Source organism: Brassica napus, chromosome A2 (assembly GCF_020379485.1).
Source record: "Brassica napus cultivar Da-Ae chromosome A2, Da-Ae, whole genome shotgun sequence".
In the NCBI taxonomy this organism is placed as follows: Eukaryota; Viridiplantae; Streptophyta; class Magnoliopsida; order Brassicales; family Brassicaceae; genus Brassica; species Brassica napus.
Genome location: NC_063435.1, coordinates 29,092,013 through 29,109,948, shown reverse-complemented (window position 1 = coordinate 29,109,948; position 17,936 = coordinate 29,092,013). Strand labels below are relative to the sequence as shown.

Below are 17,936 nucleotides of genomic sequence, written 5' to 3'. Positions count from 1 at the left end.
GCAGATAGTTTTCTAATAATAGCTTATTTTTTGCTTAAAGAAAAGAGGAATGCCTTATTTTATGACACTTATATCTGTATATTTTAAAAAATTAATAAATAGTAAGCAATTCAAATTTGGGTTTAATGAAAATGAATCAAGCTAAGTATAAACTGATCCGCAAGCAATCATAATTTCAGAAAGAAAGTTTCTCAGAAAAGGCTATAATTAAGATCAAATTTCAAAAGGAGTATAATACTAAGTTAAGTTTAAAAAATCTTGAAAAATTGTTTAAAATATTATAATTTGGTTACCAATTTTCAGAAATACATTCAATCAAAAATATTTAAACATTAAATTTATGGTTTAAATATTATTTTTTTTAGGATTTTATTTAGCTGTGGAGTTGAGTTTATAAACTTTTATATTTTTTATATAAATTATTGATTTAAACGGTTTTTAATTACAAACTTAAGATATTTATGAAAATAATTATACTTTAAAATAACTTTATAAAATAATATAAAATTTGTGGTAAAACTGAAATTTCCCCAAAATTCTTTCAAAAATAATCCAACTTCTAAGAGAACTAAACATCTGGATTCTAGTCGCATATAATATAACTTACTATATTATATACAAGTAACTAGTTTAAATAATTGAGCCAATACATTTTTAATCATTCTCTTAACTGTTAGTATTACTTAAATGGTATATATGGAAAGATATACCGTATACGATGTGGAAAGAGATGATGCTGAATTGCTGATGAATGATGATGATGAGTAACGCTTTACTTAATGGAGTTGATATGTATTAATAATTGATTTAATAAAAAAAACTGAAGGCCGATATATTAAAAAAATATTTCAAAAACGAGATTTTCATTTCTTAACTTTGCATGTAGTTCTGTTTGGCTGTAAAGCTGACGTCTGAAAGGGGAGCAGTTATTTCGTCTACTCAAATTAGATTAAACTAATTTATATTAAGAAGAGAAAAAGTTAAGATGCCATACAGGTATGTATATATGTAGTACAGCAAATTAGGTTTAGTTTATCTGCGAAAGTTTTTATTCCCAGATTAAAAACACGTATAGAAGCGTCGAAGACAGGGGAAAAAAAAGTAAATACAAAAACGAAGCGACTCCGCTGGGGATCAAACCCAGAATCTCTGGTTTCGTAGACCAGCGCCTTATCCATTGGGCCACGGAGTCTTGGTTGCTTTATAATTACCACTTAATATTACTAATCAAATATAGTCTGAATAATCAAGTCAAACAGAACAAGCTGCAGTGATACAAATACTCAAAACTAAAAGATTCGGATTCATCAAGCCACGTTCAAAATCTGAATTATGAAGCCTCCAGGATTTGTTTGAACATTTCCATCTTCTCCATTCACAAGCTAGCTGCTAACTGAATATCAAAATGAAAGTGATTTTTGGACCATCAAGAAGAATTTTTATTATTATAAAGGTTTTCAAATTAAAATATGAACTATTATAAGAATAAGACCGACGGTTTTATAGCTAGGAAAAGTTTACAAGAAACAAGCTTCCTAAAATATTGAATCCCAAACCAATGAAACAAAGGTAGAGACTAGATACTCTTTCAATGGTAATAAAGACAATAATTAGTGATAGGAGTCACGGCTTCGACAGCCATGCTTTCCTCTCTCTCAAACTGTCTTTCATTCCATATTCTCGTACTTGATAGGAGGTTTTGATTCACTTCCACCTTTTGTCAAGCTGAGCGAGCTCAATCTCAACTTCATCCACATCTCTGAATTTTTATTATTACATCCATAGTTTAATACATGAAACGAGTCTATGTAACGATCTGAATCCAAGTTTTATGTTCTTTACCAATCCTTAGCTCTTTGATTCCATGTCCTTTCTCAGTTCTCATGGTATTGTGAACTGTGCAAGGCGGATACTAACGGGCTGGAAGCTTAAGTTCGGCCCACAATATTAGACACATTAAACCATAGAAAACGAATGATGATGTGTCAACAATATTTTCATCGTCACCAGAAAAATGCACCACCTAATATTCTCTTCCCCTGAGAACAATGGTAGTAGTGAGCAGTGACATAGATGAAAGCTTAAAGCTTGACGCTTGAGAAGACTTTCTAATTGAAACTCAATAAAAATGTGTGGCCTTGATCGATGCCTTGCTGACACAATCAGATCAGAATCATCAGATCACGGAGGATTTTTTCTCGACGAATCTGTTCCTTCTTCGTCTGTCTCGTTCGTTCCCTGTAAGAACTGTACAGTCAGTTCGATGCGTTTTGTCGGAAAGTCGAGTTTTTCGAAACTTAGGAGACGAGATAGGACCATAGGACCTCTGTTTCTGTCAGTCAGTTTATCTATAAAGGAAGAAAAAAGTAAAGGGTATAATGGTCAAAACGGCTATAAGTCTCTTCAGTTGAAAGACTTTGTGTTGATCCAAGAAGCCGGGGAGAAGAAGATTAAGTGTTACGGAGAATGGATAAGGAGCTGCTCTCAACACCACCAAGCATCTATGGGCTGGAGCTTTTGCTGCCATTGTTTCAAGGTCTCTCTCTTTCTCTTCTTTACTTTGATACTCATGAGAGGTTTTATATTAGATTTGTATCATTATAGTTCAATAGTTAGTCTATAGGTGTAGACTTTCTAGTGTGTTATGGTTGCTTACTACTTAGTATCAATGTTCAAGAAATCACTAGCCCTGTAACTAATTCGCTTAGAGAACTACCGGGATTATAAGTAGACTAAAGAATATTAATAATTTTTAATATATTTTACATTTATGTTAGATATTTAGTTTTTAATTATAAAATTATTTTGCTTAATTATAAAAATTAGATGTACAAAAAAATATTTAGACAAATTTATGGACTTGTACTAATATTATTATTTGATTAAACAGATTTATATTAATTTAGATCGATTTAAATTAATTTTAATGGATTTAGAACTGTTTAAACCGATTTAAAATCGCATAAATCAGATTTTAAGAAAATTGTTTTGGATATAACTAGTTTTTAAAACATTGCTTAGTATTAATTTGGTTATTGAAGTTGGGGTGGCTCATTGGGTTATAGGCTTTTGGTTTGAGACAGAACTTGCATTGCACCACTTGAGCGGATGAAGCTAGAGTACATAGTCCGTGGAGAGCAACGAAACCTTCTTGGACTCATTCAGATGATCGCAACAACCGAAGGCGTTAGAGGATTCTGGAATGGAAACTTGGTTAACATTCTCCGGACCGCTCCTTTCAAGTCCATCAACTTCTACGCATATGACACATACAGAGGCCAGCTTCTGAAACTCTCCGGGAACGAAGTAACCACTAACTTCGAGAGGTTTATCGCCGGCGCAGCCGCCGGAGTAACAGCTTGCTTGCTTTGTCTACCGCTAGATACCGTAAGAACGGTTATGGTTGCACCTGGCGGAGAGGCGTTAGGCGGTGTGGTCGGCGCGTTCCGTCACATGGTTCAGACAGAAGGTTTCTTCTCGCTATACAAAGGTCTTGTGCCTTCGCTTGTGAGCATGGCTCCTGCAGGAGCTGTGTTCTACGGCATCTATGATATTCAGTAGACAGTAGTTACTTTGTATATGAGTTCATGAAAGTTGTCATGAAGGTAGAATCAGCACAATAGCTGGTCTTATGGCTTCAAGTTACTTCTGAGAAGAGTTCTTTGTTTTGAGGGATTTTACTCTGAATCTGAAGCTTTGTATCCACTTTTACTTGGGCATTTTGTTTGTGAAACAACTTGTTGCAAAATAAAAAAGTTCAAAAAATCTTATGATGTAACTAGATGTAACTTAGGCGCTTCATATTGTTTTTTATATATTCTACATTTACATCTGAAATTTTAATTTTGACTTTAATTATAAAATTATTTTGATCAATTATAAAAAATATATATATAAAAAATAAATTAGATAAATTTTGTGATTTACACTAATATTTTTATTTAATTTAGATCAATATACGGTCATGGTCTATATGCCCCGATTTTTAGAACATTGAATATAATAAAGATAAGGAAACTCCAATTTGGTTTCCTGTGTTCTGATTTATAAAAGCTTGGTCGTGTAAACAATATCTAAACATACATATTCACTACAATGTTTGGGAAAATGCCATAAAGACAGAGAAATACAACATCACAGATTCTTGTCTTCTCCAAGATAAGTCTTCATCACTAGAATCACAATTGCCTTTGAGACATCAAAGTCAAGACCACACCACATTAGAGTGTTTACGGTTGCCATCCATATTGTTGGTTTCTAGCACCACCCATAGGGTTCTGACCTCTTCCAGAGCCACCGTACTGACCACCACCACCTTGTGAGTAGTTAGGTGGTCCAGCACCATAGCCACCACTAGGTCCTCTAGGACCAGCGCCGCCATATGGTGCACCACCTCGACCTTGTGGAGGATACGATCCGCTGCTGTAACCTCCACGGCTCTGACTATTATTATAACCACCGGTTTGGTTTCCGCCAGGAGGGTACCTGTTTGGACCAGGTGCACCACCAACACGGGCCTTTTGATAGTAATTGTGGCCGCTAGGTCCGCCAGCAGGTAGTTGTGGTGGTGGTCCGTTGTTAATAGGGTGGTTTGGTCCACCAGGCCAATGTGGAGCGGCGTGAGACTGACCAACGCCGTGTTGCTGTGGTGGCAAACGAGAGTGTTGCTGCTGCTGAGGATGCTGGAGTTTCTGTTTCTTGGCTGCTTCCTCGTTGTGACGCATTTGTTGCCGCTTTTTCTTTGTCTGGAACTCGTGTGAGGACTCATATGTCGGTAGACTGTTTAAGGAACATGAACCATTGTCAAGTCATATGAGGTTATATTATCATAACCGATAACAAACTTGGAGAATTTGATTACCTCTTTGGATCACAGGGCAACGGGTCAGTCCAAAAGTACTCTGCGTCGAGAGCATCCTTTGCGGATATTCTCTGAGACGGGTCAAGCACCAGCATTTTCTCCAGTAGCTCAAGAGCATGGCGATCGAAGCTATAGCACAAGAGAAAAAAAGCCACAATGAGATCTCTCCTTGATCAAAGAGAAGTGTTGCAACTATATACTTACTGTCGGTAGACCTCTCTCACACGTCTCTTCAAAGGCCGAGACGATTTCATTTGGTTATACCAAGGCATCTTCGTAACCCCAGGCCAGTTGTTCTCATCAGGTGATCCACAGAGCTCATATATCTTATTCAATTGTTCACTCTGTACAAACAAAACATTTGAGTAAAATGCTTGTAAGTGGAACCAACATCAAAGTAGAGTCTACTAAAGCATACCAGAGATACTCTGAAAGATCCTTACCTCAGTTTTACCAGGCAAGATTGGTTTACCATTCAAAAGCTCAGCAAATATGCAACCAACCGACCACATGTCGATCGCTGGTCCATACTTTGTGGCACCAAGCAGCAACTCAGGAGGCCTGAGGCAATAACCAATACATGATGCATGAATAAGCAACACTCAGTGTTCTAAAAATCGATAATCGATAATTCTAAAAAATCGGTCTAGACGCCCGCCTAATTATCAATGCCTAACCACCGCCTAGCGATTTCTTGAACATTGCTCTCACTTATATATATATACAGCTTCAAAGTTTGTAGGGATACACATACCTATACCACAATGTAATGACACGGTTTGTGAGATTCCCACTATGATCATGAGAGTATGATCTTGCAAGCCCAAAATCAGCAAGCTTTAAATTTCCCTCATTATCAATAAGTAGATTAGATCCTGCACCAAAGATAAATGTGTTAAACTTAGCAACTTAAAGGTTGAGACAACCAAAATGTAATTTTTGGGATTAGTCACCTTTAATATCACGGTGAAGCACTTGATTCACATGACAATAGTGAAGGCCAGTGAGAAGTTGCTTCATGTAACACTTTTGAGTTTACATATGTCGAGAAATGTCAGAGAGAGTTGGAACAAAGTAAGGTTTTGCAAAGGCTAACAACAACCATGCAAAATACCTTGATCTGAGGAACAGTGAATCTGAGTCCAGGGCGATCAGCGAGTCCGGTCAAGTCATGGTCCATGTACTCAAAGACCATGTAGATTCCACCCTTGTATTTGTTATTATCTATAAACAGGAGCAAAAGAGTGTTAATAGATATCTATAAAGCTATAAAGATCTTGGATAAGTTTCAACTAATAACCTGGCTTCCCTTGATCATCCCTATCTCGACCTTGTAAAGACAAAAACAGTCTAATCAAACTAAAAGCCTCTTTCAGAATTTGAGAGACATGTATGTGTGTGTTCATTATTAATTTATTTACCTGGAGAAGTGACAATCTCTTTCAAGTGGATGACGTTTTCATGATGGAGCTTCTTCAGGATTTTAATCTCCCGGATAGCTGTTATAGGAAACTATCAAGCAAACAAGTGATTATATGAACTTATCTAAAATGCCTAGTTAGTGTCTAAATGTAGCTGCTTAGTGCTTACTCCTTCTCGTTCATTATCCATACGGATCTTCTTCAATGCCACGATTTCACCGGTTTTGATATCTTTCGCCATGTACACTTGCCTGCCCAAAAATTCAAAAACAAAACACAGAGACACAGATCTAAGCCTGAGATGTTCAGAGAACTCAATTCACACATAAAGGAACAATTTTTACGGATAAAAATTCGAAATTTGCAATCAGAATGTGACACCCACAAACCAAATCAGAAGAAGGAGAGTTACCCGTAGGTGCCTTCGCCGATCTGTTCGAGCTTCTCGAAGCAATCGACGCTGCGGGATCCCCGAATCGGAGTAGGCTCCTCCAGATTCAGCTGCCCACAAGCTGCAGCCGCCATATTCTCCGACGAATTGAATCGGATAACTTCTTAGCTCTCTCTCTCTCTCTCCTCGCCGGCTTTTTTATTACAAGGTTTTAGACCTTTCGGTGTTTGTCTTCGCGGATTAAATATCTGGTTCAAACCGGGTTTAGTATTAAAACGGTTTCAAACCGGGTTTATTTGTAAATGCATTGTTAACCAATAAAAGCATTACCCTGTTTCCTAGCAGGAGTTCTTACCTCATGAATTGACATTTTTTTTTACATTTTTCGCGTAAGAGACGACTTTTATATCTCTTATTTAATAGACGGTTTTTAGCTTTTCTTAATTAAAATCTAAGAAAAAATAAAAACTGTCTTTTAGCCGAATCTAAGAATCCAGTTAAGAAACTGGAGATAATCATAGTCTAAATGTCAGTGTGTCACACTAGTCACACATAACATTTTGGTTCGGTTCAGGCTTATTCATGGTGTAAATCATATTTTGGTTTGTGTAAACCAAAGATACTGAGGCAACAAAGTAGTGTAGTTAGCAAAATACTAAAGTAGTGTACATTATATTTCTATTTTGAGAAATTCTCTTGGATAACATTTTTAAGTTTTTGTCACAAAAATAGTATTCAATGAAAAAAATGACCAAAATAAATTTTATTAAATGACAAAAATGATCTTAAGATTAACTAATCTAAACTTAGGATTTATAGTTAAAAGGTAAGGTTTTGGAGATATGGTTTCAAATTTAAAAAAATAGAAAAATAAAAATTAAAAATTTCAAAATAAAAAAAAATTATTTTGGTCATTTTCTTTTTTGAAAGCTATTTTTGTGGCAAAAACTTTAAAAAAGATATTTGAGAGAATTGCCCTTATATTTTTACCAAAGAATTTCCTAATTTACTTTTTCAAAAAAAAAAAAGTTTCCTAATTTCTACATGTGGCTTCATAATACAGCCTATTGGGAGAACACACATTGGGTTAAAACAAAACCAACTTGGAAGATGTAAGAAAAAAACGACATGAGAATGCAAAGAGTTTTCCTTTTACTGGCCCATTTATGTATCTCGGCCCATAAAACAATATAGTGGACTTTTCCTTTTCCTGGCCCATATGTATTCTCTCAATTTCAAGAAGAAAATAAAAGCCAAGTGAAGAAAGAGATAAGAGAGAGTGGAGGAACTGCGATGTCTGCGACAACAACTCCATATCTCTCTCTTCCGAGTTTCAGACCAAGACTACAGAATCCAGCTAAAACCACCCACCAGTTATCTCCTCCACTCTCTTGGTCTGTTTCAAAGAGAAAGAAGATCCTGTCTTCTTCTGACAGACAATTATGGAGATTGTGTGCAGCAACACCAGAGGAGATAGTTTCTTCTGATACTTCTTCTTCTTCAGAAGCTATTGTGTCTGGTGGTGGTGGTGGTGGCCAAGATGGTGTTGCTTTGATCATACAAGTACTTCTCATTGCCGCTTTTCTTGCTCTCAGTGTTCTCACCATTGGTGTAAGTTTTTTTTATATCCACATATTACGAAAAATCTTATCCTAATCTATTTTAACAATGTTTGACTCAAAACCAAACCCGGTTTGCAAGTGCCTAAACCGGTGAGAGTAAGATTGTTTGTTACAGGTTGTTTACATAGGAGTGACTGAGTTTCTTGGGAAGAGGGAGAGAGACAAGTTTGAGAAAGAAGAGGCAGCAAAGAAGTCTAAGAAAAGTGGCAAGAAGAAAGCAGCAACCAGAGCCAGAGCTGGACCAAGGGGGTTCGGTCAGAAGATTGATGAAGATGATGACATTGATATTGATCTTGATTAATTCTTTTTTTTTTTTTGTTGAGAGAGGCAAGATTGATCTCTGTTTGTAAGACTGCGATTGTCATAGTTTTCTTGCTTGCTCCAGGTAAGATTCATACATTACCACAAAAGACTATTACCAAGACTAGCTGCAGCTATAGGTTCATAATCAAAACGATCGAAATATATCATTAATTAAATAAATAAATATGCAACACATAAGAGTAGCCATTGGATTAAGAAGGAATCAAACCTGAAGTTCTGATAATTGATCAAAACATATTCTTGAGGAAGAATATCCACTCTGGTAGAAAACTGCTGGCCAATTTTTAATAAATATAGGACCTAATCTCAATACGTTTTCCTTCAACCATTTAGCTAAAACCTTTTTCTCCTCAGTCATTCCCCCTAAAGTAAAAACAAAAAGTAAGCAAATGAGAATGTTTTTTTAACAAAACAAAATAATACTAATAGACAAGTAACACAACTAACAACCGTTGTATGAAAAATTCTGATTGCTTAACCATGTCCTGAAAATAAACGTTAGAACAAACCCCAGATCTCCAATGTTCTTTGTAGCGTTGAGTAAGTCTTGAACCTAATCCATCGACCACCAACAGAAACCTGTTTCACGTATCAGTATTCTAAAAATCGGTTTAGGCGGCAGTAAATTAGACTTAAAAAAAGAAACTATTTTTCTTGAACATTTTTAAAAATATATGTTTAGGCATTAAAAAATCGGTCTATGTGGCCGTTTAATCACTAATTACCCCATTAAAGCTGAAGGTTGCATTTGTTCAGTCACTCGATTATTAATAGGGTTAATCGATTTAAGCCCATGCATGCTGAAGCTGATTATCCTATGTTAATCGGTAAGCAAATAATAACACTAAACTTGATTTTATTATCAGATTGACATTCAAAACATATGACTATATAAATCATATTACAGCTTTGTTTGTATGCATTTGCATTTACTTATTCTGTATATGTGTGTGTGTTTGTATATTTAAAGTAAAGACTATAGTATACACGTATAGGTTTACATGGATCCTAGTTGATTTTGCCTCCTATTCCTGGGCTTGGCTTTGGCTTAGGCTTAGGCTTACTCTTCTGCAACCTCCGCTCTGTGGTTTCAACGGTCATATCATCTTCATCCTCCTTCATCTCGATATCGTCTTCTTCCTCACAGTGAGATGACACGGAAGAGCTAGAAGATGAGGATGAAGAACTTTCGAGACCAAGACACTTCAAGAGAAGAGTTGTTATTGAAGATTGATCAAATAACATAAATTGGATCCAATGAGAGTGGCCTTTTTCGCCATTTCTCAGATTCTCCATTGTTGATTTCTTGAAAAGAAAATTCTCTTGTTAATGTTCTTTGAGAGAGAGATATTGTGTGTAGTTTGGTTTGTGATGGAACTTTGTTAACGCAGTTGTTACTCCTTATAAAAGGATAGGTATCATCACTAGGTTGTTGGTCAACTCTTTTTGTTGACCGAGTCTGTTATAAACCGGGTTTGTTAGGTGAAGATCAACTTTGAACTAGTTGGTGATGGTATGTTAAAACTTAAAACGTAAAATGAAATAACAGTGTTGACATTGATCTAATGCGGTCAAAAAATAGCAACGTATAGTGTTAACTTACCAACACCAACTAGTTCAAAGTTGATCTTCACCGGTACGTCTGGTCTTAGTCAAAGTCAATACACGCACTTCTCTGGTTTTTGTTTGAACCAGAGATGTTGAATTAGTAGTACAGTTGAAACTTTTTGATTATTTCAAATAAAGGCAAAAGTTTTTTGTTTTTTGTTTTTTTGTTTTTTGTTTTTTGTTTTTTGTTTTTTGTGTGTGTTCGGGATAATACTACTCTACTAGAGGTTAATGGATGTTTGGGATGGACCTAGCACCTCAAAAATAATCTTAGACTAATCAAAATATAATCGGGAATTTATTTTAGGATATAAAGATGTGGGAAATAATTGGCTGACTGATAAAAGTGAAAATAAATTGTTGTTTAAAAAATCTGAGATATATTATTGAGAGGAAAGTAATATTTAATTAAATGATTATGAATCGTCCGTTTTATGTTTTATTTATAAAGATCAACAAGTTCAACAAAATAAACATTTTAATCATAAAGAGGTTTATAAAATCATAACCGATGACAAAAAAAAAAAATCATAACCACAACCAATGATATGAAATAAGGTTGCTCTTATCACATAATTATAATTAACTTAAGAAATAATTGGTTGGACAATATACTTTTTCTTCTTGCACACAAAGAAAATGGTTATGAGAACACCATTAATTAAATTTAAGGATCCTTTTTTTTTTTACTTGAGTTTAAGATTTTACTGATAAATATGTGATAGTTTGTTCGTTTCGAACTTGTATCATAAAATTAAAATAGTATCAAAATTCTTATTATTCCTTTGGCTTAATGCATTTATGGCCACTAGATTCACCATTGTGGTTCCTTAGACAAACTGGAAGTAATGATTATTGTAGGGTTTATCATAAAGAACTCCAATCTTATGTCTCATCATACCTTGTTTAATAGTTATGGACCTTCCAGTGACGCGAAACCTATCAACACGTATGGCTTAATGACTTGTGGGTTTTATGAAATACTCTTTTCTATTCGAAGTTGGTGTTGCATGCTCCGCGTGGTTGTGACACTAGGAATATTTAAATGTTGTTTAATAAATAATAAAAACCATATGTTTTTTTGGTCGAAGAAAACATATGTTACTCGGAGAGAGCATCCTACCTGGCTACATGTGACCTCTGTATTTAATATTCTCATGTTCACACATTGTGAATTTGTGTTATGGTCATCGTCATATTTATATAGTACATATTACTTATACTAAAATGTTGGATTAAGAAAACTCCTTCAACTTTAGAACAAGATTAGTAATACGTATAATGGTAGATTAATATTGAGTTTTGTAGGTTTTTTCAGTCACAAGATTAAACCAGTAGACAAGTAAGTGATACGCGGTCCTTCTCTTTGGTCGTTCCACTAAGTTTATCAGAAAAAAATACACTCCATCATTTTATAGTTTAAAATTAAAATGTCTTTATTCATTTTGTCGTTTTGCTTTAATAAAATGTAGTGTTGCAGATATGTATAAAACTAAAAACCATAAAGATAACGTAGTTGATTTACACGCATAGACTTATCGACCAATAATTAATGTGGGTTAGGACGAGCTGTTGACGCTTATTCTAATCCAGTAATTCGGTACGTCTAAAGTTTAACATTGATTAGGGACATATAGTTTGATGGTATTGGTTATGAAACTTATGGTTGGTCGGACATTTTTATTTTGCCGAACTCAATTATCATGCCAAATTTTAATTATAAAAACAAAATCACATCAACTACTATAATTTCATGTACAACACTTACATGCCAACGATGAAGAAACAATTAATTCTTCCATTTAAAAAAAAATGTATTAAGAGATTTCTTTCAGCTCGTACATTATTTGGGAATACAATGAAGTTTTATGTTGTTTTCAGATTGATGAACTAGCATAAGTACTTAATATCATTAAACACAAATACAAATAACAATGATGTTACGTTGTACTTCGTAAATAACACTGAGTGCACCGTAAATAGAACACATTAGAATGCAAATAAAATGAGCTAAAGATCGTATTTATGATGTTGGCCAGACCGGCCCGAGCTTTTCTGTTCCTTCTTCTTTGTCTTTGCTTTCAACTTTGTGCCTCTACTCGTCGCAATGGTTTTACTCCCCCTACTGGTTATAATGACGTTTTCTTCCATCACAACATCTTCCTCCTCCTCTTCTTCTTCCTGCTGTAACTGCAAATTTATTATTCAAAATGTTAGTTGGCTGAAAGTAACCTTCATAACACGATCAAATTTCTCATCCAACTTAACTTGATGTTTTAATAAAAATAGTTTTAACAGTATATCATAACTTTTATTTACTTTTAGAAAATATAAATAGCTGAATAAATAACTGAAAACAAAATAATAAAATACTTATAAGCGCCATTAAATTGTTAAATATACTTCCAAAACATTTGATCAAAACATCATTCTTAATTTTAAACAGAATTTTCTCAAAATGAAATTTTAAACAGAATTTTTTAGTTAACACTCATGCACGACCAATTTAGCATACACACAACACCAATAAAATAAGAATCCCATATTAATCCCTAATAATCACTTGAATAATCGATAAATATTGTTAAAGAAAGCTTACCGGCTGGGTTGAAGTCACCGGAGACGACTCCGTTTTCGTAGATGGGGATTCATGATGAAGAAGACCAAGGCACTTAAAGATAGCTTTAAGGGTTTGGTCGAGGAACTTAAATGGTATCCACCAATAAGTTTCTTCTTCACTTAGTCGCTCATATTTTTCCATTGAGATTAGATCTGAGCTAAAACTTTTACTAGTAGGAATAACTCTGTTGAGAGGAGTGACAACTATTTATTAAATGCGAGTGATTGAGCAGAGAGATCACAGAGACAACTTTGCGTTTTATAGTGGGTTAACTCGGTATTTGGTGTGGGTCTTTAAAATAGTATACATTTCATAAATCATGTCTTTGGGATATAATTAAGAAAGTAATTGAAAACCCCATATAAAATAGATTTATTTGTTATTAAGCATGTGGTTTTAGCCTTTAGGTGAGTTGATGACTCTACAGTCTACTAATAATTTAATATATCGGAATAAGCCTTGCAAACAAAAACGAGCCGAGTATGTTGTGTGTCTTGCATCTTGTGGTTGTTACTTGTGAGTTGCGGGCTATTATATAAAGCTGACAATTTGGAGACTGGCGAAGTTGTGTTGTGTCATGTGATGCTTGATCTAAGTATTCTCTGCTTGAAATATCCCCTATATATTAAAAGAGAAGCATTACAACATTTTTTGTAGCCATATGTCATCACCACAATCATTCTTAGAATCCTTAGAAAAATATGTTGGTCCATATAAATATATAATAAGCTTTTTATTAAACTAACCATAAAAAAATATTTTTGAATTTTTCTCAAAATCTATGTGTTTAACTCTTACGTAAATATTGAAGTTTTTGGTAAATGTTCTATATACTGAAGTCTATGATATTTACTGTTGTTTTAAAGTTTCTAACCTCATTCTACATTTATATTAATGTATATTAAACTCTCTTTCATGGTACATGTGCATCGTTTTATTTTTCTGTCAATTAATTTAATAAAGCTTCATATTAGTCACTAAATTGGTGGACTACTACTATAAAATCGCTATTTTCTAGAGAAACGGAAACAACAAAATTTCCAAACCTCTTTGACCTTCATCATATGTTAGTGAAAGATGAAACTATGCACTAATACAGTATTTTAATATTTTTGAACTTTTTTGAAAATTTATGTGTTAACCCATACGAAAAAATTAAATTTTTCGGTAAATGCTCTATTTACTGAAGCCTATGATCTTTAGTGTTGTTTTCAAATTTCTTAACACATTATACATTTGTATTAATGTATATTAAACTTTATTTCATTTTACATTGGTTTATTTTAATTTTTTGTCAATTAATTTAGTAAAACTTCATAATAATCTCTAAATTTGTAGATTAACCACTATAAAATCGCTATTTTCTAGAGACACGGAGATAACAAAAGTTCCAAACCTTTTTGAACTTCATCATTTGTTAGTGAATGATGCAACTATTCATTAAAACAATATTTTCATATTTTTAAAATTTTCTCAAAATCTATGTGTTAACAACCCCTACGAAAATATTGATTTTTTTGGTAAATGCTCTATATACTGAAGCCAATGATCTTTCGTGTTTTTGTAAAATTTCTAAACACATTCTACATTTGTATTAATGTATATTAAACTCTCTTTCATGGTACATGAAAATCGTTTTAATTTTTGTCTATTAATTTAGTACAACTTCATAATAGTTCTTAAATTGGTGGACTAACAAATATAAAATCGTTATTTTCTAGAGAAACGGAGACAACAAAGTTCTAAACCTCCTTGACCTTCATCATATGTTAGTGAACGATGCAACTATGCATTAAAACAGTATTTTCATATTTTTGAATTTTTTTCGAAATCTATGTGTTAACCCAACGAAAATATCGATTTGTTTCGGTAAATTGTCTATATATTGAAGCCTTTGATATTTAGTGTTGTTTTATAATTTCTAAACACATTCTACATTTGTATTAATGTATAATAAACTCTATTTCATGGTACATGGGCATTGTTGTAATGTTTTTGTCAATTAATTTAGTAAAACTTCATAATACTCCCTAAATTGGGGGACTAACCACTATAAAATCGCTATTTTATAGAGAAATGGAGACACCAAAAGTTTCAAACCTCTTTGACCTTCATCATATGTTAGTGAACAATGCAACAATGCATTAAAACAGCTTTTTCATATTCTTGATTTTTTTCTCAAAATTAATGTGTTAATCCCAACGAAAATATTGATTTTTCAGTAAATTGTCTATATACTGAAGCCTTTGATCTTTAGTGTTGTTTTATAATTTTATAATTTTATAAACACATTCTACATTGTATTAATGTATAATAAACTATATTTCATGGTACATGGGCATCGTTTTAATGTTTTTGTTAATTACTTTAGTAAAACTTCATAGTACTCTTTAAATTTGGGGGAATAACCACTATAAAATCGTTATTTTCTAGAGAATCGAAGACAACAAAAGTTCCAAACTTCTTTGACCTTCATAATATGTTAGTGAAAGATGCAAGTATGCATTAAAACAATATTTTCATATTTTTGAATTTCTCTCAAAATCTATGTGTTAACCCCGACGAAAATATTGATTTTTTTGGTAAATTGTCTATATACTGAAGTCTTAAGATCTTTAGTGTGGTTTTATAATTTCTAAACACATTCTCTATTTGTATTAATTTATATTAAACTTTATTTCATGGTATGTGGGCATCGTTTTAATTTTTTGTAAATTAATTTAGTAAAACTTCATAATATTCCCTAAATTGGTGGACTAACCACTATAAAATCCCTATTTTCTAGAGAAATGGAGATATCAAAAGTTTCAAACAGTATTTTCATATTTTTAAAATTTTCTCAAAATCTATGTGTTTAACCCCTACGAAAATATTGAATTTTTTGGTAAATGTTCTATATATTGAAGCCTATGATCTTTAGTGCTGTGGTAAAGTTTCTAAACAAATTCTACATTTTTATTAGTGTATATTAAACACTCTCTTTCATGGTACATGATCATCGTTTTAATTTTTTGTCAATTAATTTAGTAAAACTTCATAATACTCCCTAAATTGGTGGACTAACCACTATAAAATCGCTATTTTCTAGAGAAACAGAGACAACAAAGGTTTCAAACCTCTTTCACTTTCATGATATGTTAGTGAAGGATGCAACTATGCATTAAAATAGTATTTTCATATTTTTAAAAATTTTCTCAAAATCTATGTGTTAACCCCTACGAAAATATTGAGTTTTTCGGTAAATGTTCTATATACCGAAGCTTATGATCTTTAGTGTAGTTTTAAAATTTCTAAACACGTTCTAGTGTATATTAAACTCTATTTCATTGTATATGGGCATCGTTTTTATTTTTTTTATCAATTAATTTAGTAAAATTACATAATACTCCCTTAATTGGTGGACTAACCACTATAAAATCGCTATTTTCTAGAGAAACGGAGACAACAAAAGTTCCAAACCTCTTTGAACTTCATTATATGTTAGTGAATGATATAACTATGCATTAAAATAATATTTTTATTTTTTTATTTTTTCTCAAATCTATGTTATTAACCTCTACGAAAATATTGAAGTTTATGGTAAATGCTCTATATACTGAAGACAATGATATTTAGTGTTGTTTTAAAGTTTCTAAACACATTATACATTTGTGTTAATGTATATTAAACTCTTTTTCAAGGTACATGAGCATTGTTTTAATTTTTTTGTCAATTAATTTAGTAGAACTTCATAATACTCCTTAAATTGGTGGAATAACCACAATAAAATCGATATTTTCTAGAGAAACGGAGACAACAAAAATTCCAAACCTCTTTGACCTCATCATCTCTTAGTGAAAGATGCAACTACGCATTAATATAGTATTTTTAAATTTTTGAACTTTTTTGAAAATTTATGCGTTAACCCCTACGAAAAAATTGATTTTTTTGGTAAATGCTCTATATTCATGGTACATGGGCATCGTTTTAATTTTTGTCAATTAATTTAGTAAAACTTCATAATCCTCTATATACTAAAGCACAAGTCACTCAACCAATTATATTATGACATATGTCTATATCTTAATAAATAATTAAAAACCAAAATAATTTCTTAGCCAAAAATGCTTACGATCGTTATTTTTTACAAAAATCCTTAATGTTTTCAAATTAGAAAATTTTAAATCCCTATATTTTCTCAGAGCACTACCAGCACGTTCAAAGATGAATCATGTATAGAACTCCCAAAACCATGTCACGCTTTCAAACGGCTTCATCTTCTATATAATTAATTTGCAATATCTAATTTGCTTTCCCTCTCCTGATCCAGATTCAGTTTTCTCTTCTTCTCAACTTGATACTCTCTTTTTGCATGTTCCAACTGAGTTTCCTCTCATCAAAAATGAATAGAAGATCATAACATGTCAACAACTGAGGTAACAATATAACTATATAGGATTCGATTATATAACTACTATTTTCTACTCCCTCCGTTTTTTATATATGACGTTTTAGGATTGTGCACATAAATTAAGAAATATTTAATTTCTAAACAAAAATATTATTAATTGTTTACCTAACCACAATTTAACCAATAATAAAATAGAAACTATAATATCATTGGTCATCTAGCATTAATTATTAATAAATTTTACATAGAAAATTGAAAACGTCAAAAAATTTGGAACAAAAAAATTTCTCTAAAACGTCATATATAAAAAAACGGAGGGAGTATTATACAAAACTTTTTTTCTTTCTCAATGGCTTATTATTAAGAATTGAATGAACAGCTGGCTGCGTATATAAAAACATCGGAACTTGACTCGAATGAAAATATGAACGTGAGTGTTTGACACTTTTTCTTTCAGTTAACTATGGAAACTTTCAATGTTTTTAAGTTTTTCCAGCAATAAAATTTATTGACACTCAGGATCAATAGAATGCTACTCATACAATCTAATTTCATTTATTTATTTTTGAAATTTTACAATCTAATTTATTGATAAAAGTAATTTTTATATGTAGCCCTTTCAAAATCTTTGTCCCTGGAAAATAAGTGCAGATGTTAGTAACATTGATCAGCAGATGATCGAATATTATTTGATTCTAT

At 32.6% G+C, this 17,936-nt stretch overlaps 5 protein-coding genes and 1 non-coding gene across 6 annotated transcripts; 2 read left to right on the top strand and 4 right to left on the bottom strand.

Annotated features, from left to right (window-relative positions):
* The first annotated feature begins 506 nt into the window (after positions 1-506).
* LOC125588865 (probable mitochondrial adenine nucleotide transporter BTL3) lies at positions 507-4,242 on the top strand. The gene has a single exon (XM_048760785.1). The coding sequence runs from the start codon at positions 3,109-3,111 to the stop codon at positions 3,559-3,561; it is 453 nt and encodes a 150-aa protein (XP_048616742.1). The 5' UTR covers positions 507-3,108; the 3' UTR covers positions 3,562-4,242.
* TRNAR-ACG lies at positions 1,120-1,192 on the bottom strand. The gene has a single exon. It is a non-coding gene; the product is annotated as a tRNA-Arg (tRNA).
* Positions 3,999-6,890, bottom strand: LOC106382886 (cyclin-dependent kinase C-2). The gene is made up of 11 exons (XM_013822971.3): positions 6,695-6,890; positions 6,452-6,533; positions 6,283-6,373; positions 6,162-6,191; positions 5,976-6,085; positions 5,815-5,887; positions 5,616-5,736; positions 5,305-5,422; positions 5,066-5,205; positions 4,862-4,990; positions 3,999-4,779 (listed from the first exon to the last, which is right to left on the bottom strand). Exons 1-11 carry the CDS (start codon positions 6,805-6,807, stop codon positions 4,230-4,232), a joined length of 1,557 nt encoding a protein of 518 aa, XP_013678425.2. The 5' UTR covers positions 6,808-6,890; the 3' UTR covers positions 3,999-4,229.
* Positions 6,891-7,715: 825 nt separating this feature from the next.
* BNAA02G34470D lies at positions 7,716-8,705 on the top strand. Its single transcript, XM_013822972.3, has 2 exons — positions 7,716-8,284; positions 8,411-8,705. Exons 1-2 carry the CDS (start codon positions 7,967-7,969, stop codon positions 8,594-8,596), a joined length of 504 nt encoding a protein of 167 aa, XP_013678426.1. The 5' UTR covers positions 7,716-7,966; the 3' UTR covers positions 8,597-8,705.
* A 753-nt stretch (positions 8,706-9,458) lies between these two features.
* Positions 9,459-10,393, bottom strand: LOC106380178 (elicitor peptide 3). The gene has a single exon (XM_013819985.3). The coding sequence runs from the start codon at positions 9,913-9,915 to the stop codon at positions 9,628-9,630; it is 288 nt and encodes a 95-aa protein (XP_013675439.1). The 5' UTR covers positions 9,916-10,393; the 3' UTR covers positions 9,459-9,627.
* A 1,725-nt stretch (positions 10,394-12,118) lies between these two features.
* On the bottom strand, positions 12,119-13,089 carry LOC106380179 (elicitor peptide 1). The gene is made up of 2 exons (XM_013819986.3): positions 12,827-13,089; positions 12,119-12,417 (listed from the first exon to the last, which is right to left on the bottom strand). The coding sequence occupies exons 1-2, from the start codon at positions 12,986-12,988 to the stop codon at positions 12,238-12,240; spliced, it is 342 nt and encodes a 113-aa protein (XP_013675440.1). The 5' UTR covers positions 12,989-13,089; the 3' UTR covers positions 12,119-12,237.
* Between the last annotated feature and the right edge of the window lie 4,847 nt (positions 13,090-17,936).

What these genes read in the sequence shown, in the direction of transcription:
- LOC125588865 (XM_048760785.1), top strand. Translation starts at nt 3,109, where the DNA reads ATGAAGCTAGAGTACATAGTCCGTGGAGAGCAACGAAACCTTCTTGGA.
- LOC106382886 (XM_013822971.3), bottom strand. Translation starts at nt 6,807, where the DNA reads ATGGCGGCTGCAGCTTGTGGGCAGCTGAATCTGGAGGAGCCTACTCCG. An exon ending in GGATGATCAAGGGAAGCCAG is followed by an intron (nt 6,086 to 6,161) that starts GTTATTAGTTGA and finishes TCCTGTTTATAG; the next exon opens with ATAATAACAAATACAAGGGT. An exon ending in TTGCCCTGTGATCCAAAGAG is followed by an intron (nt 4,780 to 4,861) that starts GTAATCAAATTC and finishes TTCCTTAAACAG; the next exon opens with TCTACCGACATATGAGTCCT.
- BNAA02G34470D (XM_013822972.3), top strand. Translation starts at nt 7,967, where the DNA reads ATGTCTGCGACAACAACTCCATATCTCTCTCTTCCGAGTTTCAGACCA. An exon ending in TCAGTGTTCTCACCATTGGT is followed by an intron (nt 8,285 to 8,410) that starts GTAAGTTTTTTT and finishes TGTTTGTTACAG; the next exon opens with GTTGTTTACATAGGAGTGAC.
- LOC106380178 (XM_013819985.3), bottom strand. Translation starts at nt 9,915, where the DNA reads ATGGAGAATCTGAGAAATGGCGAAAAAGGCCACTCTCATTGGATCCAA.
- LOC106380179 (XM_013819986.3), bottom strand. Translation starts at nt 12,988, where the DNA reads ATGGAAAAATATGAGCGACTAAGTGAAGAAGAAACTTATTGGTGGATA. An exon ending in CGGTGACTTCAACCCAGCCG is followed by an intron (nt 12,418 to 12,826) that starts GTAAGCTTTCTT and finishes ATAAATTTGCAG; the next exon opens with TTACAGCAGGAAGAAGAAGA.